Raw genomic sequence first — 19,448 nt, forward strand, 5'->3', positions numbered from 1 at the left:
CTTAAGCCACAGGGATACAAATGGGTTTTAGTGTTCTCTGTCTTCAATTCCTGAATTCTCATTTTTGATAAAGAAAATGACACATTCAAGGAATTACAGAAAAGTTACAACAAGAAAGGAGGCTATTTGGCCCATTGTGTCTATAAGTATTGGTTGAAAAAGATAACCGACTTTACCTTGCTTTCCATTGCAATTCACAGCCTGATTAGGTTGTAGTTCTTCAACTAAACGTTTAAGTTTGATGAGGATTTCTGCCTGTAAGAGTCTTCCAATAACCGATTTCAAGACTGTTCCCTGGATGAAAACACTTTCCTTCATCTTCCATTTCATCCCTCTGCCAATTATTTTATATCTATGAGGACTAGAATATAAAAACAAGGATGTAATGTTGAGACTTTATAAAGAACTGGTGAGGCCTCACTTTGAGTATTGTGAGCAGTTTTGGGCCCCTTGCCTTAGAAAGGATGTGCTGAAACTGGAGAGGGTTCAAAGGAGGTTCACGAAGATGATTCCAGGTTTGAACAGCTTGTCATATGAAGAGCATTTTATGATCTGAGCCTGAATTCACTGGAATTCAGAAGAATGGGGGGGGTGACCTCATTGAAGCCTATTGAATGGTGATAATCCTTGATAGCGTGGATGTGGAGAGGATGTTTCCTATGGTGGAAGAGTCTAAGACCAGAGGTCACAACTCAGAACAGAGGGGTGTCCTTTTAGAATGGAGATGAGGAGAAATTTCTTTAGCCAAAGAGTAGTGAATCTGTGGAATTCGTTACCACAGGCAGCTGTGGAGGCCACGTCTGTATGTATGTTTGAGGCAGAGGTTGATAGATTCTTGATTGGTCAGGGCATCAAGAGATTTGGGACTGAAAGGAAAAATGGATCAGCTATGATGAAATGACAGCAGATTTGATGGCCAAATGGCCTAATTCTGTTCCTATGTCTTATGGTCTTAAGTCCTCTCATAACGTGATCCCTACATAGGCCCCTTATTTTTATACCATAAGATATAGGAGCAGAATTAGGCCATTTGGCCCATCAAGTCTGCTCCACCATTTCATCATGACAGAGTTAGGCTATATACCTCAATTAGGTCTCTGCCTCAATCCCAAAGGAAACAATTCTATTTTATGCAGTTTTGTTTTATTCCCTAGCTTCATCATTCCTGAGTACAATCATACTGTACTTCCCTGTAATGTTCTGAGCAGAAATGTATACGTTTCTCAAACAAGAGGCACAATGATGGTACAGCATTTAAATTACTAGATTAAAGATCCAGAGACCTAAGTTCAAATCCCACTACAGCAGCTGGAAGAACAGTAGTGATGACTATAAAGCAAATTGTTTTAAACATCTCACTCACTAATATTGTTCTGGAGAGGAAATATGTCTTCTCCTGGGCTGGCCTGTATGTGAATGCAAATGCATTATGAAGCCACTCAGTTCAAGGGATATTAAAAATAGGCAATAAACGCAGGCTCACTAACCATATTAACCTGTGTTGTAGACGGCCCTCATCCTATGCCTCAGCTGATAAACGAAGACTTCTTATAAATTGTATTGATTTGTTCTACATTTAAGAATTTGTAGATGTACTTTCTATGGTCCCTCTTCAGTAGCATTCTGTAACCTCTCTTTTTTATTACTTTTTACACCACCTCAAGGGCATCACCTTATACATTTTATTTGGATTTTAACTCTAGCTGCCATTTCTCTCGTTAACTCACTGGACAATCTATTTCTTTCTACAGTCTAATGCTTTCTCTTTCTGTCAACCAGGAAATGAATCTTTGTGTAATCTGCAAATATTTTTAGTTTGTGCTCTCCATTTAGGTATAAGTGGTTAAATAATGTAGACAGGTTCCTCAAATTTGCCTTTTTTTTTTAAGTTTATGTGATATGGCAGGACTAGCATTGATTGCCCATCCTTGTTGTTCTTGAGAAAGTGGAAAGTTGAACAACATCAGGTCTTGTTTTATAATATAATCTTTATCCTTCGCTGGTAAAAGACAATCTGAATGTGAGCACAACAGCTGGCATTAACAAAATATAACATTGTACACCATTCGAGTACAACTTCTCTGAAATCTGTTTAGTAATTTCTATTCAAGAAACATTTTTGTTGGAGGTTCAAATTAATTTGGAACTTTAAGCTCTACCAGTATGACTTGGGCAGGCCAAAATAGAAGCATCTTCTAATGTTAATAATGATTGAACTTATCACTCTTAAGTCCTATTGGTTTTGCTTTGCAGCAATCAAGAGCATTTTCAGACGTCTATTATTATAACTGGGACAGTTTAATTGAATTTCACTTGTCCAGCTGAATAAACTTGTGCATGACTTTTATACAGAAAAATATTTCTATCACAGTCACTTTTTCCTTTTCTATACCCAACCCCTACCCACGATATAAGGGTAAATCAAATTAAGATTAATATGTATTTCGTTCTGCACCATGTTCTCCATTTCAGTCAAATTACATTAGTCATTTCTTTCCTTCAGACTCACTCCCCTGCAGTTAGAGTTGTACAAGCTGTTCTTAAAGCAAGCCAAACCAGCACTGGAAGTGGAGCAAGCTCACAACGGGAAGATAAGCATTTCCTCCCTGTCTTCAATTACCTCGCTAAAGAAACTTTGTAACCGTAAGTGGTAAAATAATGAGCTGTCTTTCTTAATGTTTCATAAAATAGCAATTTTTTATTTCAGTGTATTAGTTTTATACTAGTGGGAAGCCTCAACCTAGCTTTTATTAAAGAACCAAAGTTTTTTTTTAAAGTAAAAGAATTTTAAATGAGTCATAAAAGATTTACCAGTCTGATTTTTATTTTGTAGCAGAAGGTCAAGATGAATTTAAATATGTAGTTTAATTTTATAAGGAAGTCTTCCTTTTCTGTTTGTCTGTCTAGACCCAGGGTTGATCTATGAGAAATGTGTTGAAGGTGAAGGAGGATTTCAAGGAGCACTTGATCTCTTTCCACCAGGATACAGTACAAAATTCGTGGAGCCTCAGTTGTCTGGTAAAACTTAAAGTCCAAATTTCTGAATCAAAATTAGATTTTCCTCTTCTAATGTTTTCTATTAATCTTGGTGTAAACTGTGTTTGTTCAATTGGGTTCTATAGATGTCCCATTAGAATGGCTGGTTAATACTTTATCATCTAGAAATGTCACTAGATTGAGCCATCTACAGCTACATAGAAGCTCTCCGTATACTTGTGTGATTTGGTGTTTGTATTGGGCAGCAGCATGCAAACCAATGCTCAATAGTTGCCTTTCACATTCTGTTAGCCCCCCCACAACCCCGGTAGTTGCTGTCATGTTGTTTGTTGCTAATTCACTGTCAAGTTGTACTCTGCTAAACTCTTCTTGTATTTGAGCAAAGATATTGAAAGTCCATCAATTTTCTTTGCTCTAGTTTGTCACCAGGATCAACTTTAGGAGGGTGAATTTGGTGGGTAGTGTTTTACTTTATGCGTGGTGGGGTGGAGATGTGTCTCTACCAAAGGAAGTGTAAGGCGCTCCTTCCCTCTGCTAGCCTGCAGGTCATGGGCAAGGTGCTTAGCCCCACCCTCCCCCGATCAGGGCCATGTGAAGCCATGGGAACAGTTGGTAGATGGTTGTATTAGCAGCTGGTGCATATCACAAGTCCTGGTTAAGCAACCACTGATGCCGGGCAGATAATCTCTGAAGAGTATTGATAATGGCTGGGGTCACCCATCTTGTAAAGACACTGCCCAGGAGAAGGCAATGGCAAACCTCTTCTGTAGAAAAATTTGCTAAGAACAATCGTGGTCATGAGACCATGATCACCTATGTCATATGACGTGGCACAACTAATGATGAATATTTTACTTAATAAAGGGACCATGGTAGTTTAGCAGTTAGCACTATGCCGTTGCAGCTTGGGAGCATTGGAGTTTGAAGTTCAATTTTGACACATTCTCTAAGGAGTTGTACATTCTCCCTATGATCGTGTGGGTTTCCTCCTGGTGCTCTGCTTTCCTCCCACATTCCAAAGACTTACCAGTTAGTAGGTTAATTCATCACTGTAAATTGTCCTGTGATTATACCAGGGTTGCTGGGTTGGGCCGAAAGGGCCTGTTACACCCTGTATCTCAAAATACATGAAGTTCAGCCAGGGAACACTTCTCCTTTATACTAATTTCTTTGTGATAATGTACCAACAGAGATTTTTTTAAATTATGAAGGAGGCCAATTGGACCATTTGATCAAAGCTTTCAACAACCAATGCCATAAATTATTGAAAGGCAAATTTATCCAGAACTAACATCTGACCTAAAGGAGCAATTAAGACTACTATTCTGCCATAGCCTTGAAGGAAATTTCCTCAGCTGTCTTCAGTCATAATCAACATTATACATTCCACCTTGTTTGTTCTCTGCTTGCAGTCACCTCGAATATATCAGTGTTTGCAAGAAAACTCACTGAAGTTTTTACCAGCAATCCTAAGAAGTGCTCTTAGTTTTGTATTTAAATGACAGGTGGTATGATATGATTTTTAAAAATTTTCTTTTAATCCACTTCTATGTTACTCCAGGCAAAATGCTTATTCTTGACTATATCTTAGCCATGACTCGAAGTACCAGCTCTGATAAGGTGGTTCTAGTATCAAACTACACACAAACTCTTGATTTATTTGAGAAGCTCTGCAGAGATAGGAGGTGAGTCCAAGCAATACAAATAAACACATGATATTTTGAACTAGTGTGCCCCTCCACAGCAGATAGATATAATAAGACTGTCTTTAGTGCAAATTCTGTGACAAATTATACAAGGTACTTTGGAACAAGTTAACCTGTGAATTTGATTATCAGCTGTAACTACTGAGGTTGTAAATAAAGTTCAATTGATTTATTGTGCCTTCATGGCAGCCTAGATTGGGAATCAGCCTTCTGTGCTTGTGGGATCTGTACAGTCAATATCAACAGCACTAATATGGTGATCAGCACCTTGACTGAACGATGGTAATACTGAAATTTAGATTAAAGTGTTAATGTAGATTATATTTGAAAATTTTAGCGTGGGGCTTGAGATGAAAGTGTTTTCAGATGGGCATTTGCGCATCCTTTCTGTGTAATGTCATCACAAAATCACAAGTTAATTTTGATATATCAACATATGGATTTCTAAATGTTCATGTAAGTTTTACCTGTATCCCAATTCTCATCATATCCTTTGCACCAATGGTCCTAGCTGACCAGCATTAACTCCTGGCCCAGCAATGCCACAACTTTAAAATTCTTAACCTTGTTTTCAATTCTCCTTATGTGCTTCTGCCACCAAATGTCTTTAACTGTGTCCTGCCGTAGAATCCTGGTTCCTATGTTGCTTGCAATCTGCCTTCAGCCATTTGGGTAATGGAATTTCACCTTTGCAGAATTCACAACTCATTATTCAGAAATTTGAGATACAAAATAATATTATAGCTCGCGAAATTTATATGGGTGACAAATAATTAAATAAATACAGACTGTGCAATGGTTATGAATGCCCAAAATGTCGATACTCCCACTACAAGCAATCTACCATAATATTAAATTCAAAAATCTGAAGTACATTCATATTTTTTTCCTATGAATGGCAGAACTAGATTAAGGCAACTGGACTTGTTGTCTAGAAGACGTTTCACCACTCATCTGAGAGGCTTCTTCAGCTCTGATCCATGGTGGGTAGTTTTCTGGCTTATAAACTCTGAGTTGTTTATAGTGTATTGTAACTAAGTGGTGTCGTACTCCATTCAGGGATGGATTTTCCAGTTTGACAAAGATGGCTTCTTTAACCCCTCTTTCAAACCACCTGTCCTCCCTGTCCAAAATGTGCACATTGTTATCATCAAAGGAGTGTCCCTTGTCCTGTAAGTGTATATATACAGCTGACCTGAAGTGTTAGCCCTCCTATGTTGGGCCATCTGTATGTGAAGTGGTTGTGTTTTTCACCTATATACAGATCTGTGCAGTTCTCATTGCATTGGATAGCATATATAATATTGCTCTGTGTATGTTTGGGTGTGGGATCCTTGGGGTGGACAAGTTTCTGTCTGAGTCTGTTTGAAGGTTTGAAAAACACAGGGATTGGGGTTTGTTGAAAATCCTTCTGAGTTTCTGAGTATCTATGGGATGACTACGTTTTCCTGTCTGCTTTGCTCTACCTCTGTCTGTTGGTTTTTGATGCACATGTTGGATAGGGAGGAGGTTTGAAAGCCATCTTGGTCAAACTGGAAAACCCATCCCTGAGCAGAGGGGGTGGTGTATGACACTATCAGCTACTTGCAATCCAGTCCTAACATCCTTACCTCGGCGTCTCCACAACAGTTCACATCTCCATTCATGCAAAGGTAAGACTAAGGACCCTCTCATTACCTCTACAACTCTTAACAACCCTCATAGGTGATCGCTATACCTTTAAACAACTCAGAGTTTATAAGCCGGAAAACGACCCACCGTGGATCAGAACTGAAGAAGCTTCTCGGATGAGTGGCAAAATGTCTTCCAGACAACCAACCTCGCCTTGATTTACTACTGCTTGATATACAGTGACCTGGATGACTGCGAACCTTCATAGACAGAACTAGATTCCTCTCTTCACTTTCACTGATTTTTTAATCGGTATGATGTGCTTTTGGTACCATTCATTACAACACTATTGAGGTGTGGTTACCATATTGAGTGACTGTATTTTCTGACAAAATTAACTTTTGGATGATTGTAAAAACAAAATCTGTTCTTTACCTGCTGATGGCCTATAAACAATTCTTTCAACTCTTGTTTCTTGCTGCATGTGCAAATGATGCAATAATTGCAATATGCCCCATTTCTGGGAATGCATATCTTCCCCTACTGCAGCACAAGAGTCTTTTGTATCTCTTAATTGTAGTCCTAAAATTTCTCCACCCTGCCGTCTTTCTTTCCTGGTTTAGGATTTCCCTGAATCCTACCTCTGCAATCAAGTTCGCCTGTTTTTGAAACAGTTGTTCAATCGGTTGAAGCCTGATTAAATGCTGCTTTAAAAACGTGGCTGGAATCTAAAATACGGACTTAATACAGAGAGCAAAATACACAGTGGGTAAAAATTACTGAAATGATGCAAATTGCCTCAGATGGCAACATTTCTTTATCTCACTGATTAGGATGCTTATCACAGGCTTCAATCTTCACAGTCTCGATGACCAGAAGTGAAGAGGCGACACTCTTTATGTGAGATTTTTTTTTAACTTGTGGCTTTATCTCTCCTCTTAATAAACATGATAGTGAGGGTATGATGTACTGTCACTGGTGATGTCTTTTGGTTGAAATGAAGAGATGTTGAAAAAGTCTGGTCATTACCTCGTTGCCTTTCACGCCTTCCTGCTGGATCCCACCACCAAGGCTATCTTTACTCTCCCCCCCACCCCACTTTCTGCTTTCCTCAGGGATCACTCCCTATGCGACTCCCTTGTTCATTTATCCCTCCCCACTGACCTCCCTCCTGGCACTTATCCTTGCAAGCAGAACAAGTGCTACATCTGCCCCGCTTCTCCCCTCTCACTACCATTTAGGACTAAACAGTCCTTCCAGGTGAGGTGATACTTCACCTGTGAGACTGTTGGAGTCATTTACTGTGTTCAGTGCCCCCAGTGTAGCCTCCTGTGTATCGGTGAGACCAGACATAGATTGGGAGACCACTTCGCCGAGCATATATGCTCCATATGCCAGAACAAGCCGGATCTCCCAGTGGCCACCCATTTTAATTCACTTCCAATATGTCCATCTGTGGCCGCCTCCACTGTCGTGATGAGGCCACCCTTAGTTTGGAGGAACAAACTAAGTTTGGAGGTTGGGTAGCCTTCAACCTAATGGCATGAACATCGAATTTCTCAAACTTCTGGTAATGCCTCCCACCCCCCTACTTCACCATTTCTCCTCTCCCTCCCTCACCTTTTCTCCTTGCCTGCCCATCGCCTCTCTCTGGTGCTCCTCCTCCCTTTTTCTTTCTTCCATGGCCTTCTCTCTTTCTCCAATCAATTTCCCAGCTCTTCACTTCATCCCTCCCTCTCCAGGTATCACCTTTCACCTGGTGGTTCTCTCCCCTCCCCCATCTTTTAAATCTACTCCTCAGCTGCTTTTCTCCTCCAGTACTGCTGAAGGGTTTCAGCCTGAAACGTTGACTGTACTCTTTTTCATCGATGCTGTGTGGTCTGCTGAGTTCTCCCATGTTCTGTGTGTGTTGCTCGGGATCCTACCACTGAGCACATCTTGCCTCCCTCCTCCCCCCCCCCCCCCCCCACTTTCTGCTTTCCACAGGGATTGCTCCCTAAGCGATTCCCTTGTCCATTCGTCTCTCCTCACTGATGTAGCTCCTGGCACTTAACCTTGCAAGCAGAACAGGTACTACACTTCCCCTACACCTCCTCCCTCACTACCATTCAGGACCCCAAACAGTTCTTCCAGGTGAGGCGACACCTCACCTGTGAGTCTATTGGGGTCATCTACTGTGTCCGGTGGCGTGGCCTCCTGTATATCAATGAGACCCAAACTAGGTTGGGAGACCACTTCGCTGAGCATTTACATCCGCCAGGAGAAGTGGGACCTCCCAGTGGCCACTCATTTTAATTCCACTTTCCATTCCCATTCCAACATGTCCATCCATAGCCTCCTCCACTGTCGAGATTTTTGCCACACTCAGGTTGGAGGAACAGCACCTTATATTCCATCTGGGTAGCTTCCAACCTGATGGCATGAACATGTGATTTCTTGAACTTCTGGTAATGCCTCCCCACCCCACCTCACATACCCCATCCTCTTTTTCCTCTCTCGCCTCCCTCTGGTGCTCCTCACCCCGCCCCCCACCTTTTCTTTCTTCCATGGCCTTCTGTCCTCAACGATTAGATTTCCCCATTCTCCATGGCCATCTATCTGCCTCTGACATCAGTCAACTTCCCAGCTCTTTACTTCATCCCTCCCCCTCCCGGTTTCACCTATTACCTTGTATTTCTCCCTCCCCTCGCCCCACCATTTAAATCTACTCCTCATCTTTTTTTCTCTAGTCCTGCTGAAGGGTCTCAGCCCAAAATGTCGACTATGCTGTTTTCCATAGCTGCTGCCTGGCCTGCTGAGTTGCTCCAGCATTTTGTGTGTGTTGATCGATGGAGGTACCTTCCAACAGATCAAGGCAATGGCTCACCATCAGCTTCTCAAAGGCAATAAGGAAAGGACAATAAATAGTGGTCAAATACCAGAAGACATGCATTCAGGGTGAAGGGGGGAGTTCAAGGGAAATCTGCAGGGCGTGTTGTTTATTCAGAGTGTGATGGGAGCCAGGGGTGGTGATAAAAGCAGAAATGATGGTGGCATTAAAAAAAACATTTTGATAGATGCGGATGGATCACATGCAGGCAGAGTAGATGGCCAGAGACCTTTTCTTAGGGTGGAAATGGTTAATACAAGGGGACATTATTTTAAGATGATTGGAGACAATTTTAGGGACATGTTCAAGGTAAGTTGTTTTTTTTACATGGAGAATGGTGAGTGTGAGGAAAGCGCCACCAGGGATGGTGGTAGAGGCAGATACACTGGGGGAATTTACAAAACTCTTAGAGACATGGATGGTAGAAAAATGGAGGGCTGTGTAGGAGGGAAGAATTAGATTGATCTTAGAGTAAGCTGAAAGGCCGGCACAAAAATTGTGGGCCGAAAGGCCTGTACTGTGTTCGGCGTTCTAATTCAGCATAGAATCCACAACTTTTCTTTTAGGAAGGTTGGGTGTATTATTTTGAAATTTATAGCTAAAATGAAGAAAGAGTGGAGAAGTAAAGAAAAGCTGTTTGATTTTGTAATTGATTGATACTAGTTATGAAGCTACTTCTGCCCCAGTGTTAACAGTGATGGTTGTTAAGACTTTGTGGCACTTGACCTGAAACTGCATGACTGACAGAATATAGAAAAGTACAGCACAGGAACTGGCCCTTTGATGCACAATGTCTGCACCAAATATGATGCCAAATTAAACTTTTTGCCTACATATGCATATTTTTTCATTCTCTGCATAATCACGTCTGGCTTAAAAACATCTTAAATACACTATCGTACCTGCATCCACCACAGCCTATTGCAGTTACCTACCACTGTCTGTTTAAAAAGAAACTTGCAACCATATAAATCTTTTAAACTCTTTCCCCCTCATCTTAAATGCTTGTCCTTTGGTATTTGTCATTGCCACCCTGGAGAGAAAAAGCTGCTCGTTTTGACAACAATCTAAAGACTCCAGTTAAATGGTTTGTGGGTTGAAATAAATATCGTTGGTGGCGTGATACAGAGAGAGCCTGAAGCTGCATGCGTAATATGATTCTATGCATCTTCTGATTTTAGATCAGAGAGGATTATTTACTATGTTTCATATTTCCTATGAAATATTTGCTCATAATTAAAAGAACAATTACTTTTAACTTCCTTTCCATCTATCAGATACCTTTATGTTAGACTGGATGGTACAATGACTGTAAAAAAGAGAGCCAAGATAGTGGAACGTTTCAATAACCCTGCGGTAAGCGACAGCATATGCTTTTAAGAACAGTTTAAGAAAAGTTGAAGTAAGGCCTGATTCCTCTACATTAGGGCTCCCCAACCTTTTTCGCACCGTGGACCGGTTTAATATTGACAATATTCTTGCGGACCGGCCGACTGGAGGGGGGTGTTCAAGTAGTGTTAAACTCACCTCAACATGTCTTTTACAGTTAGGGTTGCCAACTTTCTCACTCCCAAATAACGGACAAAAGTAGCAGTCAAATCCCGGGACACTTTACCCCAGGAAAGACTACCATGACCATGAAGCCTTGCGCTGGCACCTGTGTGCGCATGCGTGACGTGTGCATATGATGTATGCATGTGCATATGTGCCGATTTTTTTTTCCCCCAACAAATCGGTTTTGCCTTCATCTTCCCGATTATCCTGTACATACATTATGTCTACTTTATATAGACTGTGTATTTATCATATCATTCCTGCTTTTACTATACGTTAGTGTTATTTATTTTCAGTTTTATGTGTTATTTGGTATGACTTGTTACTTTTTGGATCTGGGGACGCTCAAAATTTTTCCCCATATGAATTAATGGTAATTGCTTCTTCACTTTACACCATTTCGTCACGAAAGGTTTCATGGGAATGCTCTACCTTAGGGGGGGAAATACGGGACGGGGCGGTCCTGTATGGGACAAACCAATTTAGCCCTATATACGGGATGTCCTGGCAAATATGAGACAGTTGGCAAACCTATGTTCAAGTTCAGCAGTGTGTGACAGGGAATGAGGAAAGGTGCAGCTGACTCATATTGTTTCCTCGTGGCCCGGTAGCACATGCTTTGCGGCCTGGTGGTTGGGGACCGCTGCTCTACATAGATATTTCGTGCTCTATAGCTTGAAATTTAAAGCAATGTGAATACCCTGAAACTCAGTCTGGTATATCTCAGCTCAATCACCAACTGGAGAATGAGGGCCACCTGTCTGCCCTGTCTTCTCATTCTGTGCCTAAGCTCTAGGCTCCCTTCCCCATCTGGTATGAAATTCAGAACTCTGTGAGCTGAGAAGTAGCTGTAACAAGCTTTTTGATAATGGTCCAAACGGTCTAATGGCACAGTAAATGAAATGAAGAATGTGAAAGATATATGAAGATGTATGAGAGGTTTGGGATGAGAGGAGGTTACAGAGGTAAAGTAGGGTAATTTACTAGGGATCTGAGAATGTTAAATTATATCATTTGAAATTTTGCATTGGCCCTTACAAAATATATTATAATTCTATGGATAATTCAATGAATTAAAATGATTCATGGGAAATTAAATTTGTGTGATGATTACAATTATTACTTTTAATTTCTTGATAGTCCTGCTGAGTGATTGCTTATGATTGATTCCTTGAAAAGTTGTATTTAAAATGATACAGCTGAAATTTAAGGATTTTTTTTTGGACCACAAGAGTTTTGTGAAAGTGGATTTCTATATCTATCTCAACTAAGTCATCTCAGTAAAAATAATAATTAGGCATCTCTTTTAATTGATGTTCCTGAGTAATTGCACATTCTACACTTGTATGGAGGATTTAATACCATATCAAAAAGAATAAGCTGTGCTATGTACATTGTATATAAATCAGGCAAGTAATTATATTTGGTTACAGCTATTACTATGCTTTTAAGTTTTTACCTGAACTGTCAACACAGTTTATTTGCTGATCTGGGCATCTAACTCAGATCCTAGCTCTAACGTAGAGCTTCAGATTCAAAATGCAACTGCTTTCTACTAATCAATTTCAAATTCAAATTTATTATTATTCAACTGTATACAGTTATTTCACCAAACAAGACATTGTTCCTCCAGACCAAGTTGCACAACGTGTACATATAACTCACACACAACACATAAATTAATGTTACCTCAAATAAATTAACAAATAATAAGGTGCATATACGATACAAGTTAAAAAGTATATAGTATAGCACCATTAGGGTTTTATATGTGATAATACCTGGGTGGTGGCAGAGAGTTCAATAGTTTTACAGTCTGGGAGAAGAAGCTGTTTCTCATCCTAACTTTTCTTGTCCTAATGCTACGGTTCCTCCTGCCTGTTGGTAGAGGGTCAAAGGGGTTGTTGGACGGATGGGAGGGACCATTGACAATGTTAAGTGTATGCAGCGATCCTGATAAATATCTCTAATAGGTGAAAGACAGACCCTGATGATCTTCTCAGCAGTCTTTGCAATCTTTTGTAGGGACTGGTGGTCAGATGCCTTACAATTCCTGTACCACGCAGAGATACAGCTGATCAGGACTTGCTTGATGTGCTCCTGTAAAAATTCGTTAAAATGAGGTGGGGGGCCTCACTCCCCTCTTTCTCCTCGAGAAGGTCTTCAATGTCCTAAGTTTATGCTTCTTATTTGTTTAGAAAATATCTATATTTCAAATTTTATACTTAGAGTGGGATTTTGCCAGGGTCTCACTATTTATTTATATTCTTTCAGAACCCTGAATTTATCTTCATGTTGAGTAGCAAAGCTGGTGGGTGCGGCTTGAATTTAATTGGTGCAAACCGGTTGGTCATGTTTGATCCAGACTGGAATCCAGCTAATGACGAGCAAGCAATGGCTCGTATATGGCGAGATGGACAGAAGAAGACTTGCTACATTTACAGGCTTTTGTCGGTAAGGAGCTGATGATTTGTCAATATTGCAATCCTGGTGCTCTTAATGCGTCCAGATAATGAAGTCTTTTGAGTCAAATTGGAAGCAATAAAAAGGCCGAGCATCAGGTAAAGCAGGGGAGAGAAGTCTTAACAGTTTATGATGTATTTGAGTGTAGTTCTTCATAACATCTTTTTGCTTTATAAAATTAATTCCGAGTAGTAAAGAGAATTTGCTTGCTTTTAAAATGTGTGCTGAGTGTTGTATGTGTTGTGTAATAATATGCTTAAGGTATCAGCATTAGGATGTGATTGCTCTGGAGAAGGTTCACAGATTTACCACATGTTGCTCGGGATAAAACATTTTGTTTAAGAGGAGATCCCAGATAGGTTGGAATTTTAGAATGATTTTATCATTATGAAATCATAATGCCAAGAGACTGTGTAGATGCTGGAGTAACAGAGACAAAATACTTTAAACTTTAAAGTGTGTTATACACTCAACCAACAAAAAAGTGCCTGAAATAATGAACAATTTTTGTATGTAACTAAATTAGAATGGTGATATTCTGGGGTTGTCATGACAAATTACCGGAGTACAGAGTAAAACCCAATTTATACTTCTACGTCAAATGTACACCGTAGGTACTACATACCCTACGCCGTAGGGTGACGTGCACCTCCCCAAAAAAGTAACTTGTGTGTCGCAGCGACGCAGACCACAACAACCGTGATTGGTCCGCTTGGTAGCATCGCGTTTCCTCCTACGCATTTCCGGTTGCTTTTCTCCGCCATGTCTGTACACTGATGTGAAATAAATGGTTGGAGACGATGAACCAAATCGTCAAATCTACCTGCCGACATCTGAAAATATTTGAAGTGCATTTCCTCATCCGTGTCTCTCACGAAGAAACTCAACACAATGGCATAGGAACCCCACCGCCAACCAGCATTTTGGCGGTGAATTGCAGAGCGACGCAGACACAACTACGCATGCTCGCTATGGTGTAGGGCTACGCAAAAGTATAAATCAGGCCTATGGCGTAGCCCGTATGCACAAGTATAAATCAGCCTCAGAATAGAGGGGCATCCATTTAGAAAGGGGGTGAGGAGGAATTTCTTTAGCCAGAGAGTGGTAAATCTGTGGAATTCGTTGCCATGGGTGGCTGTGGTGGCCAAGTCATTGGATATATTTTAGGCAGAGTTTGATAGATTCTTGATTAGTCAGGGCGTGAATGGATACGGAGAGAAGGCAGGAGATTGGGACTGAGAAGGAAAATAGATAAGCCACAATGAAATGGTGGAGCAGACTTGATCAGCCAAATGACCTAATTCTGCTCCTATATCTCATGGTCAACAGTACTCTTTATTATAGCTATCCTTATCCCTTCTGAACTCCATTCCTCATTTACCCCAAGTTTGATGACTTGGACAGCCTCTCGGTCCCCAATGCTTTATCTTAGGTTTAATGATTTCATGTTATTGCACTTTCACTCAGTACTCAAACATATAAAACCTTGGCTCTGGTATCAAACACCTTCTTGGGCTTCCTTCCAGGGCTACCTTCTAGAAAATATTATTAAAACATGCCTTTTCATCTGTCTCTCTTGAAAAACTCCTGAAAATTCATGTTTCATTTTTGTCAAGTCTTTGCTATTCTACATTTGGCATCCAGTTTTTTTTTCTAATTATATTGCTTAAATGTTTTGGGATTTCTCAGTGTTACATATAACACAAAAGAGCACAGTACAAGAACAGGCCCATCAGCCCATGAGGTATTTGCAGACCATGTTGACAAATGTATAATCCTATCTAACCACACCTGGTCTACAGCCATCCATTGTCTACTTGTTCATGTACCTGTATAAATACCTCTTTAACATTGCTGTTGATTGTACTTCCATCACCTCCCATGGCAGCACATTCCATGCACCTGCCACTCTCTGTAACAAAAAATGTTGCACATCTCTCTTAGGCTTTCCTCCTCCGGTATTTTGCTTTTCCACCATGGGAGAAAGAGTCCAACTATTCCCCCCTATGCCTCTCATAATTTTACACACTTCTGTTAGATTGCCCCTCAGTCTCTGATGCTCCAGAGAAAACAATTCAAGTTTACCCAATCTCCCCTTAATATGGGCTGCATCCCAGGGAACCTCTACTGTATCTTTTCTAAAGCCTCCACAGCCTTCTTGTAATGTGGCAACTAGAACTGCAACATGACTTCCTGACTTTTATAATCAACAGCATATGCTGTCTTTATCTACTTGTGTTGCTACTTCCAGGGAGCTGTGAACATTCACCTTGAGCTCCCTCACTACATTAATGGCCACTAAGGTCCTGCCATTTACTGTATACCTTCCTCTTACAATTGACCTTCCAAAGAACACCTCACACTTGTCTAGATTAAAATTATGTAATCTAATCCTACATAAAATACCGTTGACATATTTAAAACAATGGTTGTGATAATGAAATGGTTGAAGAATAAAATGTTATTTATGTGGAAGAGCCATGCATGATACTTCATTGAAGTGCTAATAATATTCTGAATAGAACTTTTGAGCGATGATTATCAGTGATATTACCTTAATAAGCCCCAAATTTTCTGTGCCCCCTGACAATAACTACTAGATCGGAGATGTTCTGATAACCTGTTGAGGTGGTTAGTCTAACAAAATCTGGGTAATGTTTGTCAGATATTGAACTATAAATCTCCTTAAGATCTTATCTATGAAAGACTTTAAAATTGAAAACTTTAAAGACATTATTGAAATAAAGTAACCCAAAAATAACTGTTTTCAATAGGTACATTTAATGTCAGAGAGATGTATACAATATACATCTTGAAATTCTGTTTTGTAATGTTTCAGACGGGGACAATCGAGGAGAAGATTTTCCAGCGTCAAACTCACAAGAAGGCACTGAGTAGCTGTGTAGTGGATGAGGAGCAAGATGTCGAACGACACTTTTCTCTTGGAGAACTTAAGGAGCTCTTTACTCTAAACGAGAACACAGCAAGTGATACTCATGATAGGTAACAATTATATCTGTATAAATTTTACAGCTGTTTTTAAATCTTGCATCAGAGAATCATAGTAGTGTGGTGAGTCACTATAAAGGCAGAGTATGAAGTTATGCTGATATTATCATTAATGGTAGGTACAACCAACAAAAAGCAAAAATAAGTTTCTCACAGAAGGAAATGTTGGTTGTCTGTTGTTTCTGACAATGATGTAACCTGTGTGGAAGGAGTTTTATAGTGGAAAAAGCTGTTGCACTGGGGCAGTTCCTCTCTTGGCCTCAAAAACCCGTCACTTCTGGAGACTTCCTTGGCTGCGGTGGATAGCCATGATGCCTTCTGTGTCTCGATATGTCCTTCGCTCTCCTTGAAGCATTGTAGCACTGCCTTCATGGCCATTGGATCTTGTAGTAGATCTCACCTGCCCAGTCTGCCAGAAATGGCTTTGCATGCTGAGGTAGGCATATCCCAGTCTCCACGGGTTTGGACGTTCCCGGCTATCCTGACCTGGTTTATTCTGCCTGTCGAAGCGGTGTACCAGAGTGTGGCCACTGTTGTATGCAAACAGTTGCTTGGAGCCACAGGTGAGAGCTGGGTAGCAGGTAGGGAACCAAAGGGCGGAGCACAACAAGCCTGCCACCGGAGGTGCTACCCCTCTCTGGAAACCCCATACACCCTAACAGCAGGAAATAGTTTGTACACTATGACAAATAGAACAAAATAAATAAATAGTTTACATTGTGAGGAATGGCAAAGGATAGGGCTCATATCAGAAGTTTTGGTGCCTTTTTCCTGATGTGCTTGGGACCACACCATTGTTACCGCTGGGAAAACTTATCAAGCATTGCAACTACAAAGGAAATGCATTACAAATCCATTTTGTCTTTTAGCTTATTTCCTTTCCCTCCATATGTGAGACTAAAGTTTGGTTGATGCAAGTTGTGTACTTAATCGGGAGGTTTTCAATTTAAAGCTCATTCCACTTGTATGCTTCATACTCAAATTTGAATATGTCAGAAATTGTCATAAGACACTGAAGTCAACTTAAAAATTAAAGTTAGCTAACAGTCAAGTCTAAACTGATCTGACAGTTATTTCCTTCTAATTCAAACAATGTTCTTAATTTCTTTCTACAATAAACTGCAGTGGTTTGTGAATCTCTGTAGATTTGTCTTTATCTGAAGCTCACTGTGGTGTCATAATCTCTTCCCGCTGCAGGCTGAAATGTCGTCGATGTGTGAATGGTCACCAGGTGCGCCCTCCTCCCGAAAACTCAGATTGCACATCAGATGTCTCTCAGTGGAATCACTGTGAGAATAAACGTGGACTGCGGGATATGGTCCTCCATTCGGCCTGGGATGCTGCAGTCTCCTTTGTGTTTCATCACCACTCCCATGAGGAGCAACGTGGAGTTATCTGAGATACTCAGTGGTTGTAAAAATGAAGATTCATTAAAGGTGCCTAAAATGGATCAGTTGCCTTTCTGAAATCTTTTTGCATTTTGGTGTACCAACAATGAAGGTTCTGAACTTTGAGGAATCTGCATGAGGATCAGCTGGCTGCATTACTCTGCTTTGATTTCATTTATCTGAATATGCTGCCTTTTCGTTGTCGTCGTTGTTAGGTTGCATCTGGAATTTCCAGTTGGTGGACTATTTCCCTCCACACCGCTCTGTCATATTGGGAAATCCTGTTCGTGACAAGTTACAGCAGTGGTTTGCCTTTGCCTTCTGCCGGGTGAGTTTAAAGAGATCACCACCTCTTGCGGTGGATGACCAGGACGTCTAAGTGCCTTGTCGTGCTCTTAGTGCTCCACCACGCCTGCTGGCCTGCCTTCTTGACCATTGGACTATTAATTGGTCTCCTTCGCTCAATCCGCCATGGCCAGACGGCTTCACACGCTGGGACAGGCAAATCCCCTACCTCACCGAGGGTCGAAGACCCGTTGGTTACCCTCACCTGGATTGGCCTGTCTGCCGAGATGGTTTACCGGGGTGTGGCCGCTGCGCGTGCTACAGAGCTACTTGGAGCCACAGGTGAGAACTGAGCGTCAGGTGAGGATCAAAGGTGGACGAGCTGTCCTAAAAAAGGGCATGGCAGGCCCCCCCCCCCTTCCCCATACACCTTTTACACATTGCAAAAGCGAAATTCATCACTGTCCTTAAGTGCTCTTGAATGCTGTATCATTTTCACATAGAACACTTCTGAAACATCTAGTCTGTTGTGGAATGCAAAGGTCTGCATAGTATATTATGTAACGACTTATTGTGATCTATTCTGTGAATAGGCAAAGGCTCATTCTAAGCTATATTTTGTTAAGAGCATTGGGGGAGTTGTAAGTTGTGCAGATAAATCAGTAATATGTAAGTGTTCATACAGTATTCATGTTCAAAGAATAGATTTAAAATTCATATGTATATAAATACTTGTTATTATCTCTAAAGGTTTATGTAATTTCAAGATTCCTGATGCTCATAGATCATTGAGCTATATTGTCAGCAATATATTTAAATATTGCTTTAAAGTAATAGCTCTCAGGTATGTTATAAGACTTGCTAATCATTCGGAACACTAGTATGAAGTGTTGCTGGAGATGCAATATTTTATCTTTGCTCTATCTAAAACACCTGTGCATCTGCTCTCAGTTGAACTACTGCTAATAGCTTAATTAATGGCTAATTTGGGGAAGTCTGAGGTCCAGAGGTCTGAGCTCAATTAATTCTGCCCCAGATCAACTGTTTGCACTTTTAAGTTATCAAAAGTACCAGCAGGATGGGAAAATTCTCCTTTAACCTACCTGATCATTGTTCTCCATTAAATCCATGATGTGATTGTCTCTCTTATTTTTAAATGTACCTGTTGTACAGAACTGCACTTAATGTACTAAGCCAATAAAAATCATGGTTTCCTTTTGGTTTGAATGTAAATTGTGGCTGAAGCACACCAGTTTCCATTTAAAACTATGTATGTTCTGGTTAACCATAATATAAACATTTACTTTCCTCTCATGGGATGTTGGTAGCAGTGGCAAGGGCCATATTTAATGCACATTTCTAATTGACATTGATAGGGGTGGTATGTACCATCTTGAATGGCTTTGGTTGCCATGCTGTGCTAATGTCCAGGTGGAAAGTGAGTTTTCAGCCAGTTTTTATTGCTGGTGATCCCCTGGATTAATATTGAACAAGGAAATGAAGATCAGTGGGGAAATGCTACTATAAAAACATCAGCTGTTTCTGGTTAAAATGATTAACATGAAA

At 40.6% G+C, this 19,448-nt stretch overlaps 1 protein-coding gene across 1 annotated transcript in view; it reads left to right on the plus strand.

The window, feature by feature from the left end:
• rad54l (RAD54 like) overlaps positions 1 to 19,389 on the plus strand; it is a 38,394-nt gene extending 19,005 nt beyond the window's left edge. The window contains exons 13-19 of the mRNA XM_072274622.1: positions 2,504 to 2,643; positions 2,908 to 3,018; positions 4,559 to 4,682; positions 10,461 to 10,539; positions 13,012 to 13,191; positions 16,040 to 16,203; positions 17,407 to 19,389. Coding sequence (XP_072130723.1) covers positions 2,504 to 2,643; positions 2,908 to 3,018; positions 4,559 to 4,682; positions 10,461 to 10,539; positions 13,012 to 13,191; positions 16,040 to 16,203; positions 17,407 to 17,608 — 1,000 coding nt within the window. The 3' untranslated portion in view covers positions 17,609 to 19,389. The remainder of the gene's footprint in view (positions 1 to 2,503; positions 2,644 to 2,907; positions 3,019 to 4,558; positions 4,683 to 10,460; positions 10,540 to 13,011; positions 13,192 to 16,039; positions 16,204 to 17,406) is intronic.
• The last annotated feature ends 59 nt before the right edge of the window (positions 19,390 to 19,448 follow it).

The sequence above is a fragment of the Mobula birostris genome, chromosome 12 (genome assembly GCF_030028105.1).
Source record: "Mobula birostris isolate sMobBir1 chromosome 12, sMobBir1.hap1, whole genome shotgun sequence".
Classification (NCBI taxonomy): domain Eukaryota; kingdom Metazoa; phylum Chordata; class Chondrichthyes; order Myliobatiformes; family Myliobatidae; genus Mobula; species Mobula birostris.